Genomic DNA, 19,583 nt, shown 5'->3' on the forward strand with positions numbered 1-19,583 from the left:
CTGGAATGAAGCATTTCAGAGAATGCAAAGGCTACAGCTCATGCACTGGGTACTACTGTTTTTGTAGTTGCTGCATGCTGTCCTGAACACCTATGGATGTAAACACTGGTGAGATCCTTATTCCTAAAATAAAACAGACTGTCTAAAATGAAACACCACTTCATATGGTTGCATCAAAACTTCTGATTACACTCAGAATTATACTTTGATATATGTAACATAAGTATGTTCTATTGGGTCCATGTTAAGTTTAATATTCTAGATCAGATAAAGTTTTAAAATGAATTGGTATAACTGGTAATGTAGGCCATTCTGAAGCAACTATATGAATACCAGTCTTTCATTAAATCATTCATGATTATTAGCAATTGTTGGAAAAGTTAATAGTTTCACCCTCTTGATAACTGATACACAATTTAACATATCCACCAGAGATACACGAACATGAGTGCAGCTTTGCGAGCCTTCAACTTTGACTCCAGATCCCAAAAATCTCATGATATTAGATCACCTGTGGAAATTGGAACCTCCTCCTGATCATAATCTATCTTCCCATTGATCAAGCAGTATTCCCTTTTATTGAGGAACACTTTGAAAAAAAACATTATAAGTAGCAAGATCATATAACATATTCTAGAATTTCAGTGTCAAAGTCCATCATAAAGAGTGGCTTGATAGCACATTCACTAACCAAGCCAGCTAAGTCCTGACAGACAAAGTTACCAGACAGGGTCTGAAGCAATTTGGAAGTGAATCAAGAATGAGATTAACAGACTTGATCTTGACCTCATGAATCTGCTTGTGCCCATTATAACTGGCAGAAGTTAGCATCACACAGTCCCTGCTGCAACAAAACTCCAGTTTAACACAGAAGACACATTCCTTTGTGATGTGTGGCTTTCCACCCATTTTACTTAAAACAAATGAGGCAATTCAAACTGGTTATCAAAGTGCTGTGGTGTACACAGCCTAGTAAAGCTCTAACACAAGATTACCAGATATTTTTGAAGCTCTGCACTCTTGCCAGATCTAGTTGTTAAAAGTGGTGTACAATTAATTAAAAGGACAAGGCTCCAAGAATATTATCACCCTTAACAATGTTGGAAAGTGCCTTCTGTGTTAAAATGGAGTGTGTGAAGGTAACTTCTACTGGTTATACTGGCACAGGTAGATTCATGAGCATGAGTGCCTGAGACAATGTTAAGGTTTTCACAATCACGTTCAACAGAAAGGCAAGCTTGATAATGCATCCCAGCTTTCTCCTGGGATGCCCAGCCAATTCAATCTACTCCACAAGATGTCAAGAAATGGCTGACAGCACAGGATACAGTAGGAGCTACTGTATGGGAACAATAGGAGTACCAAATGTAGTAGCTCTGCCTCTAACTGAGCTGCAGGAATATAATAATAATAATACTGTTATCTATTCAGGCAAGTGAAAAATTGACCGGATATATCTTAGTCACAAAAAACACAAAAAAAATCAATCTAGTTATTGTTAAAGTACCCTACTCTCAATAATCAAAGTGATGGAAGGTACCATGTAACACACACAAAATGCAGGTGGAACGCAACAGGCCAGGCAGCATCTATAGGAAGAAGCACAGTCGACGTTTCAGACCAAGACCCTTCGTCAGGAAGGTCCTTCACCATGTGCAAGTTTAGGTTTCAACAGGCTTCATTGCAACCACAGACCATACTTGGACAAAAAAGGATGAATTCCAAGGTAAGGTGAAAGTAAATGCCCTTGGCATCAAGGCAGCATTTGGCCCACTGTGCTATCCATATACACAGGCAAAACTTGTCAAAGGACATCAAAGGGAAATTCTGCCAAGAGCTGAAGTTGAATGTGGGAGTATTTTCACTAGAAGGAAGGAATACAGTGGTTCAAAAGATAATTGATCTGAACAAACAAAATCTGAGCAGTCCTCGCTATTCCTGTTTTGCACTATTTATTTATTGAAACATTGTAGTTTTTATGTCTCATTCTGTACTGTATTGCTGCCTCAAAGCATATGTCAGTGATCATAAACCTGATTCTGATTCATCACCATCTTCTCAAGGGAAATTAGAGATGGACAATAAATGTCAATCTTGAAAAAAAATGAGCCTACTATGGATTCCTTTCTGAATCAGTATCTGGTGACTTCAATGGTTCAAAATGAAGTGGCAGCTAAAAAAATAAGAAATAATAATAATAAAGAAAAATAACTGTAGCATACAATCTGATTTAATAATATCTAACAAATCTATAACTTCGGTGGGCATAAACAAGCTGTGTTACAAAGTGACAAAAGGAAGACTGGTACTCATGAATCTGCATTGAAAGCTCTAATTGCAACCATAAATATGCAAAATAAGAACAAGTAGATGGAAATGGAAAGAAGACAATCAAAGTAAAAATATCTGAACTTTCTTCATGTTTTGTACTTTCTTCGATTTGAACTACTGAGCAGAATGATGGAGTGCTTCAATGTTGTTCTACTCACCACATTATCATCTGAAATAAAATACTAATTTAAGGGACACTGAGAGAAATATGCAAACTATACAGTATATTTAAATACAAGATTAAATTAAAATAAACTTCATGGTTCTTTTGGCAAAAAAAGTAATTCAACTGCCACATTTGAAATCCTTAGAAAGATAAAGGAAAATACTCCTTGCTCTCTGAAGAAATTTTAATCAATAGCAGTTATATTTAAACGACGCCTATTTGAGCAATATTCCACAGGGCACTGGAGTTACAGTATTTTCCGTGTACTTTTACTCACTTTAAAGTGAAGTAAAGGTACTTCAATTTAAACATAATCATAACCATATATACAATGAACCTAAACCTGCAGCAAGAACACAAAACACAGTATTTCATTACATGAATTTCTCCCTTTGCTAAGAGGGCAGAAAAAATTAACAAATGAAATATAGCCCGATTTTGTAAATGTTTACAATCACCAATTATACTGTAAAGGTTTGAATGATTTCACACCTTACTTCAAAGATGACATTTACCTTAATGATATGGAACTTCTGTCACAGTGATAGTCTTGAAGCTGCTTCACTAGAGAAGTGACCACCTGGAAAAATGAAATAGAAAATCATACACTACAAAAATAAAAACGTTAGTCCATTAATGAAAATTTAAAATGGTTTACTAATTTCTATTACTTTATATGAAGAAGAAGGAGTAACTCTGAGATCAGCCCAAGCTCTCAACGAGAAGGTCCTGTCCTCAAATTTTGAATTCCCTCTTTATTAAATGTTTCAATTCTTTAATTATTTTGATGACTCAATTATATCATCCCATAACCTACTAAGATAAAGGGAGTACAATATTACTCTCTACAACCTGTATTTAACCTTCTTTGCCTTGGTATTGTTCTGGTATATTGGCAGTGCATCGCTACAGAACTAAAACACAAGAGTGAGACTTTGAGGCTATTCAGACAGACCAACTGCTTAGTAGCTTGTAAAAATGACGTTACTGACAACATAGTAATTGAATAACAAGACACCAAATTACAATTAACTAAATAAAGTAGGGATGCAGGATCAGATGATCTGTTGTAGCTGCATGATGGACCTTATTGTGGTTTTTGGTGACCACATCTACTGCAAGTGTTGGTTGATCGAGGGATTTAGGCTCAAACTTGTTAATCTGGAAAGGCAGAGCTTCAAACACAGCGACTCATCAGGAAGGGGGAGAGTTATCTGGATGCTGTATTTTAGGAGATAGTCACACCCATTATATTAACTGCTTTAAATTTGGTCTGTGATCAAGGACAAGGGGGTTTGAATGCAAGTGAGACAGGTAAAGGTATCCAAGATGTAGTGTTGGAGAGGATGCTTAGCCCTTGAGATTCTTGCTCCTTGTGTGGGCAAGTAGGGGCTGTAGGAAGTATAAACAATCTAACTGTGGCACCATGGTTCAGAAAGCCATTCAAGAGAGGGAAGAGAAGAGAAATGTAATTGTAATTGGGCATAGGATGGTCAAGGAAACATACACAATTCCCTGTAGTAAGGATCAAGAGTCCCAAAGGCTGTGTTGCATGCCTCATCTGACCTGACCTACAGATGAATTTGGAAGGGGAAAGGTCTAGTTGTTGTGGTCCATGTGGGGACCAATAATGTAGGAAAAATGAGGAAGGAGGTTCTGCTGAGGGAGTTTGAGCAGCTAGGGACTAAATTAAAATGCAGAACAAAAAAGGTAATAATCTTGGCATTGTTAATTGGGACACATGAAAATTAGCACAGGGTTAATAAGATCAAAGAGTTATGTGCATGGCTCAGATTAGTGTGGGAGAAGTGGGACATTGGCACCAGTACTGGAGAAGCAGAGAGATGTTCCAATGGGACTGGCTCCATCTGAACTATGTTGGGACCAGGTTCCTGTGCTGAACTGCACAACCAGTGCTGTGGATAGGCTTTAAACTAAATAATAGAGCGGGGCAGTGGCGGGGACAGATGGTTCAACACATTGAAAAAGTATGGATAAAGTAAAAGGGAAGGATAAATACAGGCAAGGTTACAGAAGTCTCCAGAATAAAAAGAAAGAAAATTTAGAAAGGGCTAAGAATTTTACTGCAAGTAACATGAAAACAAATTTGAGAAGATGGGTGGTGAATACATGACTGAAGATGTTATATCTGAATGCACAGAGTATTTGAAACAAGGTAGGTAAGCCTTTAGCGCAGTTAGAAAATGGCAGATATAATGTTGCATTTTCCAGTCATGGGCCATGTTCATCTGTCCTATTTCTGGCTTAGGAGGGAGATTAGTTGGCCTTTACCCTCCCTCCCGGACAAATGCTGCTGGAGTCAGAATGTTAGTTGTTCTAGGGAGCAAGGAGTTGGTTGCTATCCTCTTGGTCAGATTGCTGCTGCCAGACTCTTCAAGACCTGCCTGTATCTGCCTTGTGTGAGGTTCATTTTGCAGCTTACCGGGATATGTTTGAGGGTTGCCGGAATCAGGCACAGGGTACTAAACCATTCGTGGAGGGGTTTTTTTGTGAGGGTAGCACTAATGAGAAATTTGCTTCCATCTCTCATCTGTCCTTCCAGCTGATTTCTTCCTCTCAGTGTTTTCTCACCACATCCATTGCCCCTGCTTAGTCAGGGAGACAGCCTTTGCATTTCTGTCCAACTCTTCTTGTCACCATACTTCCTCAACAACCATCTTCCTTCGGTCTGGAATTGTGGCCTTGTGCTAGGTGGGTCCATTTCCTGCCAGACCAAAGATGCCCTTGCTCTACTGGACTTGACCCACAATGTCTCTACACTTAAGGGCTGCTGGGTCCATTTCCACCCAGTTGATAAGATCCATGCAGTGTTACTGATGGTCTTGTCACGATATTCTTAAAATGTTATCTGTAGACACATCTTAGAACACTAGAATTCCTCTGAAAGGCCAGAGAAAGGTAGTTCAAGGACTCCTTTACCATAGAGACTGATGTTACTGATACACCTTGGGACGTGGAGCCACTTCTTTATGAACAAAGTGATGGTTCACACGAGCTTCTTCATGGTTGTTAGTGGGACCTCATAGACAGTGAGTGGCCACATCACTGGGGTAGGAGTCCAAACTGTAAGCACCAGAGCTTCAGTTTTCCAGGCAGCATGGTCTTGTCAATATTATCCACGCTGTTGGCAATGTGTTGCTTTCGTTGCTGCACCTAGTCTTTGTCCATGAGGATGGTGTTGTACCATCTACCCAGGCTTTTGACAGGCTGTTCAAACACTGTTGCAACAGGGTCAGCACCAATGAAGATGCTTCGTGACTTGCTGGGTTTGATTTTCATTCTGGCTCACTTAATGTGTTCCCGCAGCTTTCCAAGTACCTGTAGTTGCTTGATATGCTGCAGTAGTGGTCAGTGTTGTTATATCGTCCATGTATGGCTTAATGGGGGAAGACGAAGTCCAGCACTTGTTCTTTCAGTTCTTTTCTGCTGTTCCTTTTAAATGCTCCAAAATTTTCATCAAGTTGTTGTTGGTTCCAACTCTTTCATATCAGCAGTTTTAGGCCACTTCACAAGTGATCTGTACCCTTTGATCTTTTTCCCCTTGGGAGGTGTTGGTGGTGGGGCAGAAACCTCAGCTGGGGTTTCTGTGCTAACCTCCTCAGTGACAGGGGTGCTGATGCTCTGCGAACTTTGGTTTGTGCTTCACTCGACTCAGTTGATTGACTTCGCAAGAAGGTGTGGTCAATGAGAGGCCCCTGTCCCTGCTCCCTGAAGCACCTTTTCCTCCCTTGATGGATCTTCAACCCATTTTCTGAAGTTACTTTCTCCCACCTGCAGATACACACCCAACACCTGTGACCCACTACTGCCGCTGCTGATTTGGTGTCTCTTGTACAGTGCTCTCTTTATTCATGGCAGATTCCGTTCCCAGGTCTGTAGCCATGTTACCAGTCATTGAGCCATATTGCGCCCCTGCTCTCGCAGGCTCTAGGGTATCTTCCTTTGTTGCCTTCTCATAGCCATTGGTGGGTGTCTCCAACATTCTAAAACAGCGTTGAGGACTGCCGACATGGGTATCTAGCCCATGACAGCCACATTGGGGTCTATTCCCTCCTGTTAGCTGTCTTTCCATGCTGTCACAAGGTCTTTCCCTTGTCGTCAGTTACCCTTTCACAGTAGTCATTGGGAAGGTCCAGTTAATCAAAATCAAAAAACACGGGATAAGATACCTTGTGCCAATGGGTCATAGGCACTTGCTCAAGACTGCCTTGAGGTTGGGAGATGCACAGGGTTGGCATGCAGGGGTTTTCAAGTGGGCACCCTCCTTCCTCGATGTTTGGTCGATTAGCCCACTATATCTCTGGAGGGCTCGACAATAACTTCTGGCATCCCAGAGTCACCCCCGTCATGGCTTTCCACACTCTTGATGCTATCTTGGAGCCCAGGAGAGTTCTTTTCGCTTGATGCAAAGCCAGTGACTGCTTCTTTCTGCTGCCTCTGATGTGGCTCTGATAGTTTGCTGTAGAGTCTGATCATGGATCCCTAGCTCTTCAGAAATTTGATGGTGGATGCGGCTATAGTTCCCCTACAACCCACTTCCACAGGACAAACACTGGTTTTCCAGCCCCATCGCTGAGCTTCAGCTGCTAGATCTGCATAGCGTAGCCTCTTGTGCTCATATGCTTCAGCCACTGAATCCTCACATGGGACTGTGAGTTCCACAATGTAGACAATCTGTAATGAATTGGACCGGAGAACCAAGTCTGCCCTAAGGTTGTGGTAGCAACTTCCGGAGGAAAGGCGAGTTATTTATCGACATCCACTAGCCATGTTCATCTATAATAGAATTCACCCTTCAATTTTAAAAGCTGAAATCAGTGTATCAGTGTTAGAGTTGAACAAAGAAAGACACTTCATCTCAAAGAAGAAGCAGCATTCTAAAGGGAGAATGAGGCAACAGTGGCTGAAAATGAAGTTAAAGTCAGCATGAAAGCAAAAGAGAGGGAATGTAATATTGCCAAATTGAGTGGGAAGCTAGGGAATTACAAAGCTTTCAAAAACCAACAGAGGGCAACTAAAAGCCAATAAGGGGAGAAAAGATGGAATATGAAAGTAGGGTAGCCAATGATATAAAAATAGAGGATACCAAAAATTTTTCCAAATATATAAGGTGTGAACAGAAGGCATTGGACCACTGAAAATTAACACAGGAGAAAATAGGAACAGAGAAATGGCAGCAAATTGAAAAAGTACTTTGCATCAGTCTTCATTCTGAAATTTGAGAGTCAGAGGGCAAGAGTGAGTGTAGTCACTATTACAGTGGCATGCAAAAGTTTGGGCCCCCTGATCAAAATTTCTGTTACAGTGAATAGCTAAGTGAGCAAAAGATGACCTGATGTCCAAAAGGCATAAAGTTAAAGATGACACATTACTTTAATATTTTAAGCAAGATTACTTTTTTATTTCCATCTTTTACAGTTCCAAAATAACAAAAAAGGAAAAGGGTCTGAAGCAAAAGTTTGGGCACCCTGTGTGGTCAGTACTTAGTACAACCCTTTTGGCAAATATCACAGCTTGTAAATGCTTTCTGTAGCCAGCTAAGAGTCTTTCAATTCTTGTTTGGGGGATTTTCGCCCATTCTTCTTTGCAAGAGGCTTCTAGTTCTGTGAGATTCTTGGGCCGTCTTGCATGTACTGCTCTTTCGATGATGTTTAGGTCAGGGGACTGTGAGGGCCATGGCAAAATCTTCAACTTGCGCATCTTGAGGTAGTGCATTATGGATTTTGAGGTGTGTTTAGGATCATTATCCTGTTGTAGAAGCCATCCTCTTTTCATCTTCAGCTTTTTTACAAATGCTGTGATGTTTGCTTTCAAAATTTGCTGGTATTTAATTGAATTCATTCTTCCCTCTACCAGTGAAATGTTCCCCGTGCCACTGGCTGCAACACAAGCCAAAAGCATGATCGATCCACCCCTGTGCTTAACAGTTGGAGAGGTATTCTTTTCATGAAATTCTGCACCCTTTTTTCTCCAAACATACCTTTGCTCATTGTGGCCAAGAAGCTCTATTTTAACTTCATCAGTCCACAGGACTTGTTTCCAAAATGCATCAAGTTTGTTTAGATGTCCCTTTGCAAACTTCTGATGCTGAATATTGTGGTGAGGATGCAGGAAAGGTTTTCTTCTGATGACTCTTCCATGAAGGTCATATTTCTGCAGATGTCGCTGCACAGTAGAACAGTGCACCAACACTCCAGAGTCTGCTAAATCTTCCTGAAGGTCTTTCGTAGTCAAACAGGGGTTTTGATTTGCCTTTCTAGCAATCCTACGAGCAGTTCTCTCAGAAAGTTTTCTTGGTCTTCCAGACCTCAACTTGACCTCCATCGTTCCTGTTAACTGCCGTTTCTTAATTACATTACGAACTGAGGAAACGGCTACCTGAAAACACTTTGTTATCTTCTTATAGACTTCTCCTGCTTTATGGGCATCATTTATTTTAATTTTCAGAGAGCTAGGCAGCGCTTAGAGGAGCCCATGGCTGCTGATTGTTGTTTGAGGAGTCAGGGTATTTATAAAGATTTGAAATTTGCATCACCTGGCCTTTCCTAATGATGACTGTGAACAAGCCATAGCCCTAACAAGCTAATTAGGGTCTGACACCTTGGTAAAAGTTATCTGACAGCTCAAATCCCTTGGGGTGCCCAAACTTTTGCATGGTACTCCTTTCCTTTTTGTCATTCTAAAATTGTACAAAACAAAAATAATACACTAACCTTGCTTAAGATGTTGAAAAGAATGTTTCATCTTTAACTTTATGACTTTTGGAGATCAGTTCATCCTCTACTCACTTAACTATTCACAGTAACAGAGATTTTGACCAGGGGCGCCCAAACTTTTGCATACCAATGTATTAAGGAGAGGTTGCTTGGGAAGCTGAAAAGTCTGAAGGATCATTCAAAAATCACCGGAGTCTGGAATGGTTCCAAAGGACTGGAAAATCACTCCACTTTTTGAAAGAGAGGGAGGCAAAAGACAGGAAATTATAGGCCAGTTAACCCGACTTCAGTGGTTGGTAAGATTTTAGAATCCATGATTAAGGATGAGATTTCAAGCATACTTGGAAGCATAGAAACATAGAAAAACATGGGACATAGACTATTCCTAATCATATTATGCCTCTCCAAATGTTCATAAACCCTGCCTCTCAGGATCTTCTCCAGCAACTTACCAACCACTGAAGTAAGACTCACTGGTCAATAGTTTCCTGGGCTATCTCTACTCCCTCTCTTGAATAAGGAAACAACACCTGCAACTCTCCAATCCTCCAGAACCTCTCCAGCCCCCTTTGATGATGCAAAGATCATTGCCAGAGGCTCAGCAATCTCCTCCCTCACCTCCCACAGTAGCCTGGGGTATATCTCGTCCAGTCTCGGTGACTTATCCAACTTGATGATTTCCAAAATCTCCAGCACATCCTCTTTCTTAATGTCTATATACTGAAACTTTTCAGTCCGCTGTAAGTAATCACTACAATCGCCAAGGTCCTCTTCCGTAGTGAATACTGAAGCAAACAATTCATCAAGTACCCCTGCTATCTCCTCCGGTTCCATATACACTTTTCCACTGTCATACTTGATTGGTCCTATCCTCTCACGTCCTATCCTCTTGCTCTTCACATACTTGTAGAATGCCTTGGGGTTTTCCTTAATCCTGCTCACCAAGGCCTTCTCATGGCCCCTTCTGGCTCTCCTAATTTCATTCTTAAGCTCCTTCCTGCTAGCCTTATAATTTTCTAGATCTCTATCATTACCTAATTTTTTGAACCTTTTCTTTTCTTCTTGACTATATTGTCAACAGCCTTTGTACACCATGGTTCCTGTACCCTATCATCCTTTCCCTGTCTTACTGGAATGTATCTATGCAGGACGCCATACAAATATCCCCTGAACATTTGTCACATTTCTGCCATACATTTTCCTGAGAACATCTACTCCCAATTTATACTTCCAAGTTCCTGTCTGATAGTTTCATATTTCCCCTTACTCCAAAAAAATGTTTCTCTAACTTGTCTACCCAATCCCTCTACAATACTATGGTATAGGAGATAGAATTGTGATCACTATCTCCAAAATGCTCTCCCACTGAGACCTGACACCTGACCAGGTTCATTTCCCAATACCAGATCAAGTAAAGCCTCTCCTCTTGTAGGCTTATGTACATATTGTGTCAGGAAACCTTCCTGAATATACCTAACAAACTCCACCCCATCTAAACCCCTTGCTTTAGGGAGATGCCAATCAATATTGGGGAAATTAAAATCTCCCATCACGACAACCCTGTTATTATCTCCCTATCTGCTCCTCGATGTCTGTGTTACTATTGGGTGGTCTAAAAGTAGAGTTATTGACCCCTTCCTGTTTCTAACTTCCACCCACAGAGACTCAGTAGACAATCCCAACATGATCTCCTCCTTTTCTGCAGCCACAACACTATCTCTGATCAGCAGTGCTAGACCCCCACCTCCTTTGCCTCCCTCCCTGTCCTTTCTGAAACATCTAAAGCCCAGCACTCTAAGTAGCCATTCCTGCCCCTGAGCCATCCAAGTCTCTGTAATGGCCACAACATCATATCTCCAAGTACTGATCCACGCTCTAAGCTCATCTGCTTTGTTCACGATACTTCTTGCATTAAAGTAGACACATCTCAAACCATCAGTCTGATCACATCCCTCCTCTATCACCTGCCTATCCTCCCTCTCACACATGCTTACAAGCTTTCTCTATTTGTGAGCCAACCGCCCCTTCCTCCGTCTCTTCAGTTTGGTTCCCACCCCCAGCAATTCTAGTTTTAAACTCTCCCCAATAGCCTCACCAAACCTCCCTGCCAGGACATTGGTCCCTCTCGGATTCTAGTGCAACCCATCCTTATTGTACAGGTCACGTCCGCCCCAAAAGAGGTCCCAAAGTTCCATAAATTTGAATCCCTGCCCCCTGCTCCAATTCCACAGCCACTTAGTTATCCTCCACCTCATTCTATTCCTATACTCACTGTCGTGTGGCTCAGGCAATAATCCTGAGACTATTATCCTTGTGGTCCTGCTTCTCAGCTTCTTTCCTAACTCCCTGTAGTCTGTTTTCTGGACCATATTAAGCACATGACAAAATAGGCTGAACTCGGTATGTTTCCCTAAGGGGAGAACTGGCCTGACAGATCTATTTTAATTCTTTGAGAAAGTAACAAACAGGATAGACAAAGGAAAGTCAGTGGCTGTTGTTTATTTGGGATCTGTTTTTAGTTTATTTGAATTACAAGGTGCCACACATGAGGCTGCTAAACAAAATAGGAGCCCATGGTAATACTGGAAAGATACTAGTCTGGATAGAACATTGGCTGACTGGCAGAACACAAGGAGTGGGAATAAAGGGGGGGGGTGCGGTTCTACTTGGCTGCCAGGGATTAGTAGTGTTTTGCAGGTGTCAGTGTTGGGTCAATTACTTTTTAAGTTATATGTTAATAATCTGGATAATGTACTTGACGGCTTTGTAGCCAGGTTTGCGGATGATACAAAGATAGGTGGCGGGGCACATGGTCTGCAAAAGCACTTCAATAGGTGGGGGAATGGAAAAAGAAGTGGCAGAAGGAAGGGAAGAATATGTTCACGTACTTTGATAGAAGGAATAAAGGCATAGACTATTTTCTAAATGGAATTCAGAAATCAGAAGTGCAAAAGGACTTGGAAGTCCTAGTTCAGGGTTCCCTAAAGGTTAACTTGCAGGCTAAGTCAGTAGTAAGGACTTCATATGCAGCATTACCAATAATCTCAAGAGTACTTGGATAGACATACGAGGATGTAATGCTGAGGCTTTATCAGACTACATTTGGAATACTATGAGTAAATTTGGGTGCCATATCTAAGGAAGGATGTGCTGATGTTGGAGACGATCCAGAGGAGGTTTTTGAGAATGATGCCAGGAATGAAGAGGTTAACCTATGAGAAGTAGTTGATGGCTCTGAGACTGTAATCACCGGATAAGGGGGAATCTCACTGAAATCCACCAAGTATTTAAAGACCTGGATAGAGTGGATGTTTCCAGTAGTGGGACAGTCTAGGGCCAAAGGGCCCTGCCTCAGAATAAAAGGATGCCCATTTTGAACAGAGATGAGGAGGAATTTCTTTAGCCAGAAGGGGTTAGATATGAGGAATTTTTTGCACCTGATAGCTGTGGAGGCTGTATAGTTGAGTATAGTTGACAAACTAGTGGTTGTGTAACCACCCTCCTCACGCCTTTTGCCAGAATTCCAGAATAGTGAAAAATATATATAAGGACCCAGTACAAAAGTATACAATCCATTTTGTATCTACTACCACATTCACTACAAATATAGATAAGAAAAGTATTTCCATCTTTGCAAATTAAAAAAAAGAACATGCATGCAATGAGAGCATTTGATTTAACTCTTAAAAGGTCTCTTCCAAGAATATACATACATTTTTCAATAATTTAAGATGGTAGTCCTCCTCTGGGAAATGTAAGCTCTGAATGAAGCTTCTGACTTCTTGATCCACACTAGTCAAACTCTGCAGCAAGCTCTATTGAAAAAAACAGTAAACATGCAATATTAATATTTTTTAGAATGTTACTAATCAAATAATTTGGGTAATAGATAATGAATAGTGGCTCAGTACCCCCACAGTATGAAATCAAAATTTTTTAACTATCTTCATTTACTGACACTCAAAAGCAAACTGGGTATCAATCACTGATTAATAGAGCTGTGAACATAACTTTAAAGAACTAGAAAATTACAAAAATAACTGTTACACGTAAATATAAATATATGAAGTTTCTAGATCTAAAGGCCAAAATGAAAAATCTGGGCTAGTATTGTCTGTCATGTCGTTTTCAGTGGTCTGTAGGGGATTTCTAGATAAATTGTTTAGACTTCAGATTCCAGGCATAATTCTGTAGAGATCACAGCTAAGAAAGGATAGATTTCTCAAATGTGCTGTGCAGAAAATAACATCAAATTAACTGGGGAAAATCACAAGCCGATCATTCAAAATATTATGAAATTTTGTGGATTAATGATTGATATTTTTGTGATAAATGGCATCCTGATATCGACTGTGGACATCACAAGATACTGAAGTGAGAAATGAGGCACCTAGTGCTAAGAATGTTTTACATTGAGGCCTCCCAAAATGTAAGTCATTATTTTTCTGAAAAATCAGGCAGTTGGGATTTTACTGATAAATTCAGAACATATCTTCAAATATGTTTTATGACACACAACATGGCAGTTAAATAACGTAACAAAAGATGCAAACCTAATTTTAAAATCTAAGATGTGACACAGCCTAGGCAATATACTAAACCATTTTCTTGCAAGAAAAATACATTATTCTTGCAGTTCTTACATTGGAAGGTTTTACCACACATCATTTAGTGATTTCCCCATTCAATAAAAATAAGGTCACATTTCTATAGTGCTCACTGAACTATCCATTCAAGTTTCAAAGTTCAAGGTACATTTATTATCAAAGTATGTACAAAGTACATCACCATTGAGATTTATTTTCTTACAGGCATTCACTGTAGAACAGAGATATACAATAGAATCAATGGAAAACTACACACAAAGTCTGACAAACAACCAACGTGCAAAAAAAAGACAAACAGTGCAAATAAAAAATACAAATAAATCATACTGAGAACATGAGAAGGTAAGTCTATTCGAGGCATTCCTGAACAAATTTGTACAGCTGGCACCTGCCTAGCCTTTCTGGCATGTGAAAGGACTTTAGGGCAGGAGGTGCAGCAGCTGTGACCGTTAGCAATTCAAACAAAATGTTATAGCATGAGCAGTTGAAACTCAGGCAGGTGAGTCTTACAGTAAGATCCACTGCAGCACTTTGGCCCTTGTGTTCAACAACGTCCAGAAAATACAAATACATAGTTCTGGATAGATGCAGACTTTATTTAAACTAGCAGTGAAGCAGGATCAGAGCAGATATGCCCTGTGGGGTAAAACTAGGGAATGTAGTTCTGATATCATTTGGAACAGCAGGGAGAACAAATTTACCAAGGTTGGAATTACCATGGTAAAAAAGCTGGGACAGATAGTGAACTCCCCACACATGGCCTTTAGCATGCAGGCTGAAGCTGCCATTTAGGATAAAATGTAGATTAGACCCAGCAAATCTTAAACTTGGAAGAGAAAGTCAAAGCACAGTAAGAACCACTTCAGTCCCAAGATTTTTTAAAGGTTATTCCCAAGAGGGAAGAAAAATCACTGCCCTTGATGTGACACCTAATCATTATCAAGGTCAAAGTTGAGTTTATTGTCATATGCACACGTATATGTATGCAGAGGTACAGCTGCATCACAGGCACGTAGCATCAGAGAAGTAGCATTCCCAAGAAAATCATAAATTATACACAACTTTACAATGAAGAAAATACAATTTGAACAAAAAAAATAGTCAGTCCTTTCTACTCCAAAATGATCAGAGTTGTGATAGACATTTGGTTGAAGAACCAAATGGCTGAAGGGAAGCAGCTGTTCTTAAAACTGGTAGTACAGGACTTCAGGCCTCTGTAGCTCCTAGCTCATGGTAACTGCAGAAAGATGGCATGGCCTGGGTGCTGGGGATCTTTGGATGTTACCTCCTTGAGGCAGTACCTCCTGTAGACACTACCAGCAGTGGGGAAGGATGTGCCCGTGATGCATTGTGCAGAGTCCAATATTCTGCAAATTCTTGTGTTCCTGTGCATTTGCACTGGCATGCCAAAACATCATGCAACCAGTCAGGATACTTTCACTGAACACTTTTCTATAACACATCTGTAGAGGGGTGTTAAGTGGCGCTGAACCTCTTTAACTTCCTAAGGAAGTAAAGGTACTGGACCATGCAGTTTTGATGGCATCGAAATGCTGGGCCCAGGATAGTTCATCTAATATATTAACGCCCAGGGATTCAAGTTGCTGACTATCTCCACAGCCAATCCCTGAAGGTCTGTGTTTGCCCTCCATCCACTTCCTGAAGTCAACAATGAGCTCTTTAGTTTTACTGCCATTGAGTGAGAGGTTGTTACTGTGGCACCCCTCAGCCTGGAATCCTATCTCACTCCAGTAAGTGGACTCATTGCCACCTGTGATATGTCCAACAGCAGCATCATCAGTGAATCTGCAGATGGCATTGGAGCTGTGCTTAGCCATACAGTCGTGTATGTATGGAGTTGAGCATGAGACTAAGCACGCAGTCTCGAGGTGTACCAGTGTTGATGATCAGTGATAAGGCGATGTTGTTAATAATCATCACTGCTGAGGCCAGCCAATGAGAATCAGAATCAGACTCAGGTTTATTATCACCGACATGTAACGTGAAATTTATTAACTTAGCAGCAGTAGTTCAATGCAATACATAATATAGAAAAAAATTATAAATGAAAAAGAACAAATAAATAAGTAAATCAATTACAGTATATGTATATTGAATAGATTTTAAAAAGTGCAAAAAACAGAAATATTAAAAAGGAGAGGTAGTGTCCAAGGGTTCAATGTCCATTTAGGAATCGATGGCAGAGGGGAAGAAGCTGTTCCTGAATCGCTGAGCGTGTGCCTTCAGGCTTCTGTATCTCCTACCTGATGGTAACAGTGAGAAAAGGGCATGCCCTGGGTGCTGGAGGTCCTTGATAATGGACGCTGCCTTTCTGAGACACCATTCCTTGAAGGTTTCTTACGCTGAGTGTCAGGTCGTTGCTGTGGCACCATTCTACTAGTTGGCATATCTCACTCCTGTACGCCCTCTCATCACCACCTGAGATTATACCAATAATGGTTGTATCGTCAGCAAACTTATAGCTGGTATTTGAGGTAAGCCTAGCTGTACAGTCATGTGTATATAGAGAGTAGAGCAGTGGGCTAAGCACACACTCCTGAGGTGCGCCAGTGTTGATTGTCAGTGAGGTGGAGATGTTATCACCAATCCGCACAGATGGTGGTCTTCCGGTTAGGAAGTCGAGGATCCAGTTGCAGAGGGAGGTACATGGAGGCCCAGGTCCTGCAACTTCTCAATCAGGATAGTGGGAATGATGGTATTAAATGCTGAGCTATAGTCGATGAAGAGCATCCTGACTCAGGTGTTTGTGTTATCCAGGTGGTCTAAAGCCATCTGGAGAGCCATTGAGATTGTGGCAATAGGCAAATTGCAATGGGTCCAGGTCCTTGCTGAGGCAGGAGTTCAGTCTAGTCATGACCAACCTCTCAAAGCATTTCATCACTGTTGATGTGAACGCTGCTAGGCGATAGTCATTAAGGTAGCTCACATTATTCTTCTTAGGCACTGGTATAATTGTTGTCTTTTTGAAGCAAGTGGGAACTTCCGCCCGTAGCAGTGAGAGGTTGAAATCAGTGAGTGAAGTATCCCGTTGCAGAGGGAGGTACAGAGGGCTAGGTCTTGAAGCTTGATTCATAATTCATGCTTCCTGTGCTTTCTAGTTCTCAGTTGCCTGTTATGTAATTTAATTAATTAGTAATGCAATAGAAAAGCCATTTTAAAACCATACTTTGAGCTTTTCCTGCAGAAATAGTTCCTAGGCTTCATGACTCTTTTACTAGTATCATTCTATCCTACTGTATCTGCTCCAGCACACGCTGCACCTATTTGTTATTGTATAATTGTATATTAACTGCATATAAGGTAAGCTGAAATAGATAAAAGGGTAACAAACTGTGGAAAGCCTGATCCTAAAATGTTTTGCATACACTACTTTTTAAGAATCAATGGTAATCCTTGGGATCTTGATGCAAAGCTAGGCAATGGTGGTGTCCCTGAAGATCTGATGAAGCTGAGTTTACTTTGTCAGATAGCCATTGTCTGGCCAGATATTACCTGCTATTTATTACCTCAAGTTTGGCTTTCATATTACACAACTGACTTGTTAAGGAAGGTAAACACCTGAATTAAGCTTCAAGCTTAAAGTTCAATTATCATTCAGCCACAGAGGAATCCAGCTAAATGAAACAGGATTCCTTCAGAGCCACTGTGCAAAACAGATTACTAACAGCACACAACACACTGCACATAGCACAAATAGCACACAATAGACCACTAAGAGTAATAGTCCATTCTTGAGCAAATTGATGAAAACTCCTGCAACAATATTTCAAGTCTTTGGTGATAATTCTTCCATTTCCTATACTGCTGAACAATATCGTACTGAGTTCATTTAGCCTTTCTTCCTGCCCCATCCTCTACACTGAATTACTTCTCCTCTTACTGGTTTCTTCTTCCACTTCATTTCTAAACCATTTTTCTTTTGACATCATTACTCTCCTGTATGCTGTCAATTTCGTCCTTCATTGAAATTTCCATTATCACATTCTTAGAGACCCATCAACACCATTGCCTACCATTCATTTCCAGTCCTGAAAGTTTTCAACTTTGACTATTTTTCTCTACCACCACACAGAAACAGAGAAAACAGGAGCAGAGGTATTCAATGTGAACACAAAAGATAAAAAAAGTATTACCATCTTCCTAGCCCTTCCCCAGACTCCTCAATGCAATTCAAATCTCAAAATTTACTCTCATGAAATAGTCATTCCAGTCTCTGATATACATCAACAACTTCACCCTCAATGACACATTTACCACTCTCATCCTAATTAGCTGCTCTTTGTCTTGGTCCTCAACATTCTTGCTCTCACAAGATTAATCATCATCTTCAACATACAAACACATCTGGTAAAGACCTGTATCAGATGCAGCTCCATCATTTCAACTGTGCTCTTTCAGTCATAATCAAATACTTCATGATCAATCTTGACTTCCAGATCAACTATCATATAAAATCTTTAACCAGACTTTGTACATTCCAATTACTATCACATTTTTTGTGATTTTTTTTTCTTTCTCCACTAAATGCCCTTAAACATGACATTGCTGCCAGGACCCACCACACCCTGGATCTGCTGCTACAAATTACCTTAAACATCCTTCCTGGATTCTTCTGGTCTGACTTCTTTTGCTGTGGAAGATCTGAAATAGTCCTTAATGAAGCCTACAATGATACTTTGTGAGCTATCCTGATGTTAATTTTTCTACAGTTAAGCAAATCATCATTCATCAGTGTCCTTTCTTCTTTGGCATACAATGTGATCTCACCAGCTCTCCTTAATTTTCTTATTCTGATGCCTCCCCATAATTATACCGCCTATGTATATTTCCACATGTCATAGATATAGAGGTATACAATGAAATAATTCCAACTCCCTTCACCATTTTTGGTTTCAAATTAGTGAATGCCTCACACCAATATATTGTTGATTTGGCATTTTCTGTCAGCTAAGACAAAAAAGCATCAATTTCAATAAAGGGAACACAAAAGCAATGAACGAATATTTCCTGTGGCAGCTTTAACATTGACCATATTTTGCAGTGTAATTTGCTGGAAGTGGCACAACACAACACACAGGGTACTGAATGAAACCGGTGAGAAACGAAGAGACACCCTATCAGATCTAAGATCGTTTGTCATAAATCTGAATTATCGTCTCCAGCTCTATCTCTCGATTCCTTCCACTTGCTCTTCCTACCACCTCACAAAAGAAACTGGTTTCAGCAGCTTCAGCTCTACCCTGTTCCAGAACTGAATCTTTTTATTGCAGCTTGAAAAGATATATACTTAAGGCTTATTTTATTGACAACGTTCATAAACATGCTTCTAATTTCTGCTTTCCTCCTTCCACTTACACTTCTGCATTCTTATTTGTAATGAAATTCAATGTATTGAAACCTGAATTTACTTAGAAATTATACTTCGATATTGATTTTCCTCTCATGGAGTACAACCAATAATACAACTGATTCCACTAAAACAGTGAAATCTCAAAGTATATCCCCTTCATAAGCAAAAGTAAAGGTAAAGGTACTCTAGTACCCTCTACAGTTCAGTTGAGATAGTGCATTATCTAAATTTGTGGAAAACTGAGACAAACAGAAACAGAAGGTAAGAGACAGACTAAGAAACAGAAAAAGAGAGAGAGAGAGAAACAGACAGACAGACAGAAAAAGAGACCGGCGGACAGAGCTTGACATCGCTGATGGTGGTGTCTGAAA

At 40.4% G+C, this 19,583-nt stretch overlaps 1 protein-coding gene across 3 annotated transcripts in view; it reads right to left on the reverse strand.

Moving 5' to 3' along the window:
- Positions 1-19,583, reverse strand: part of fancc (FA complementation group C) — a 180,359-nt gene that overhangs the window by 87,126 nt on the left and 73,650 nt on the right. For all 3 annotated transcript variants that reach the window (XM_073071347.1, XM_073071337.1, XM_073071329.1), the window contains exons 5-6: positions 12,948-13,049; positions 3,013-3,077 (exon numbers count right to left, since the gene is read on the reverse strand). In XM_073071347.1, coding sequence (XP_072927448.1) covers positions 3,013-3,077; positions 12,948-13,049 — 167 coding nt within the window. The remainder of the gene's footprint in view (positions 1-3,012; positions 3,078-12,947; positions 13,050-19,583) is intronic.

This window comes from Hemitrygon akajei, chromosome 2, assembly GCF_048418815.1.
Source record: "Hemitrygon akajei chromosome 2, sHemAka1.3, whole genome shotgun sequence".
NCBI classification, from domain to species: Eukaryota; Metazoa; Chordata; class Chondrichthyes; order Myliobatiformes; family Dasyatidae; genus Hemitrygon; species Hemitrygon akajei.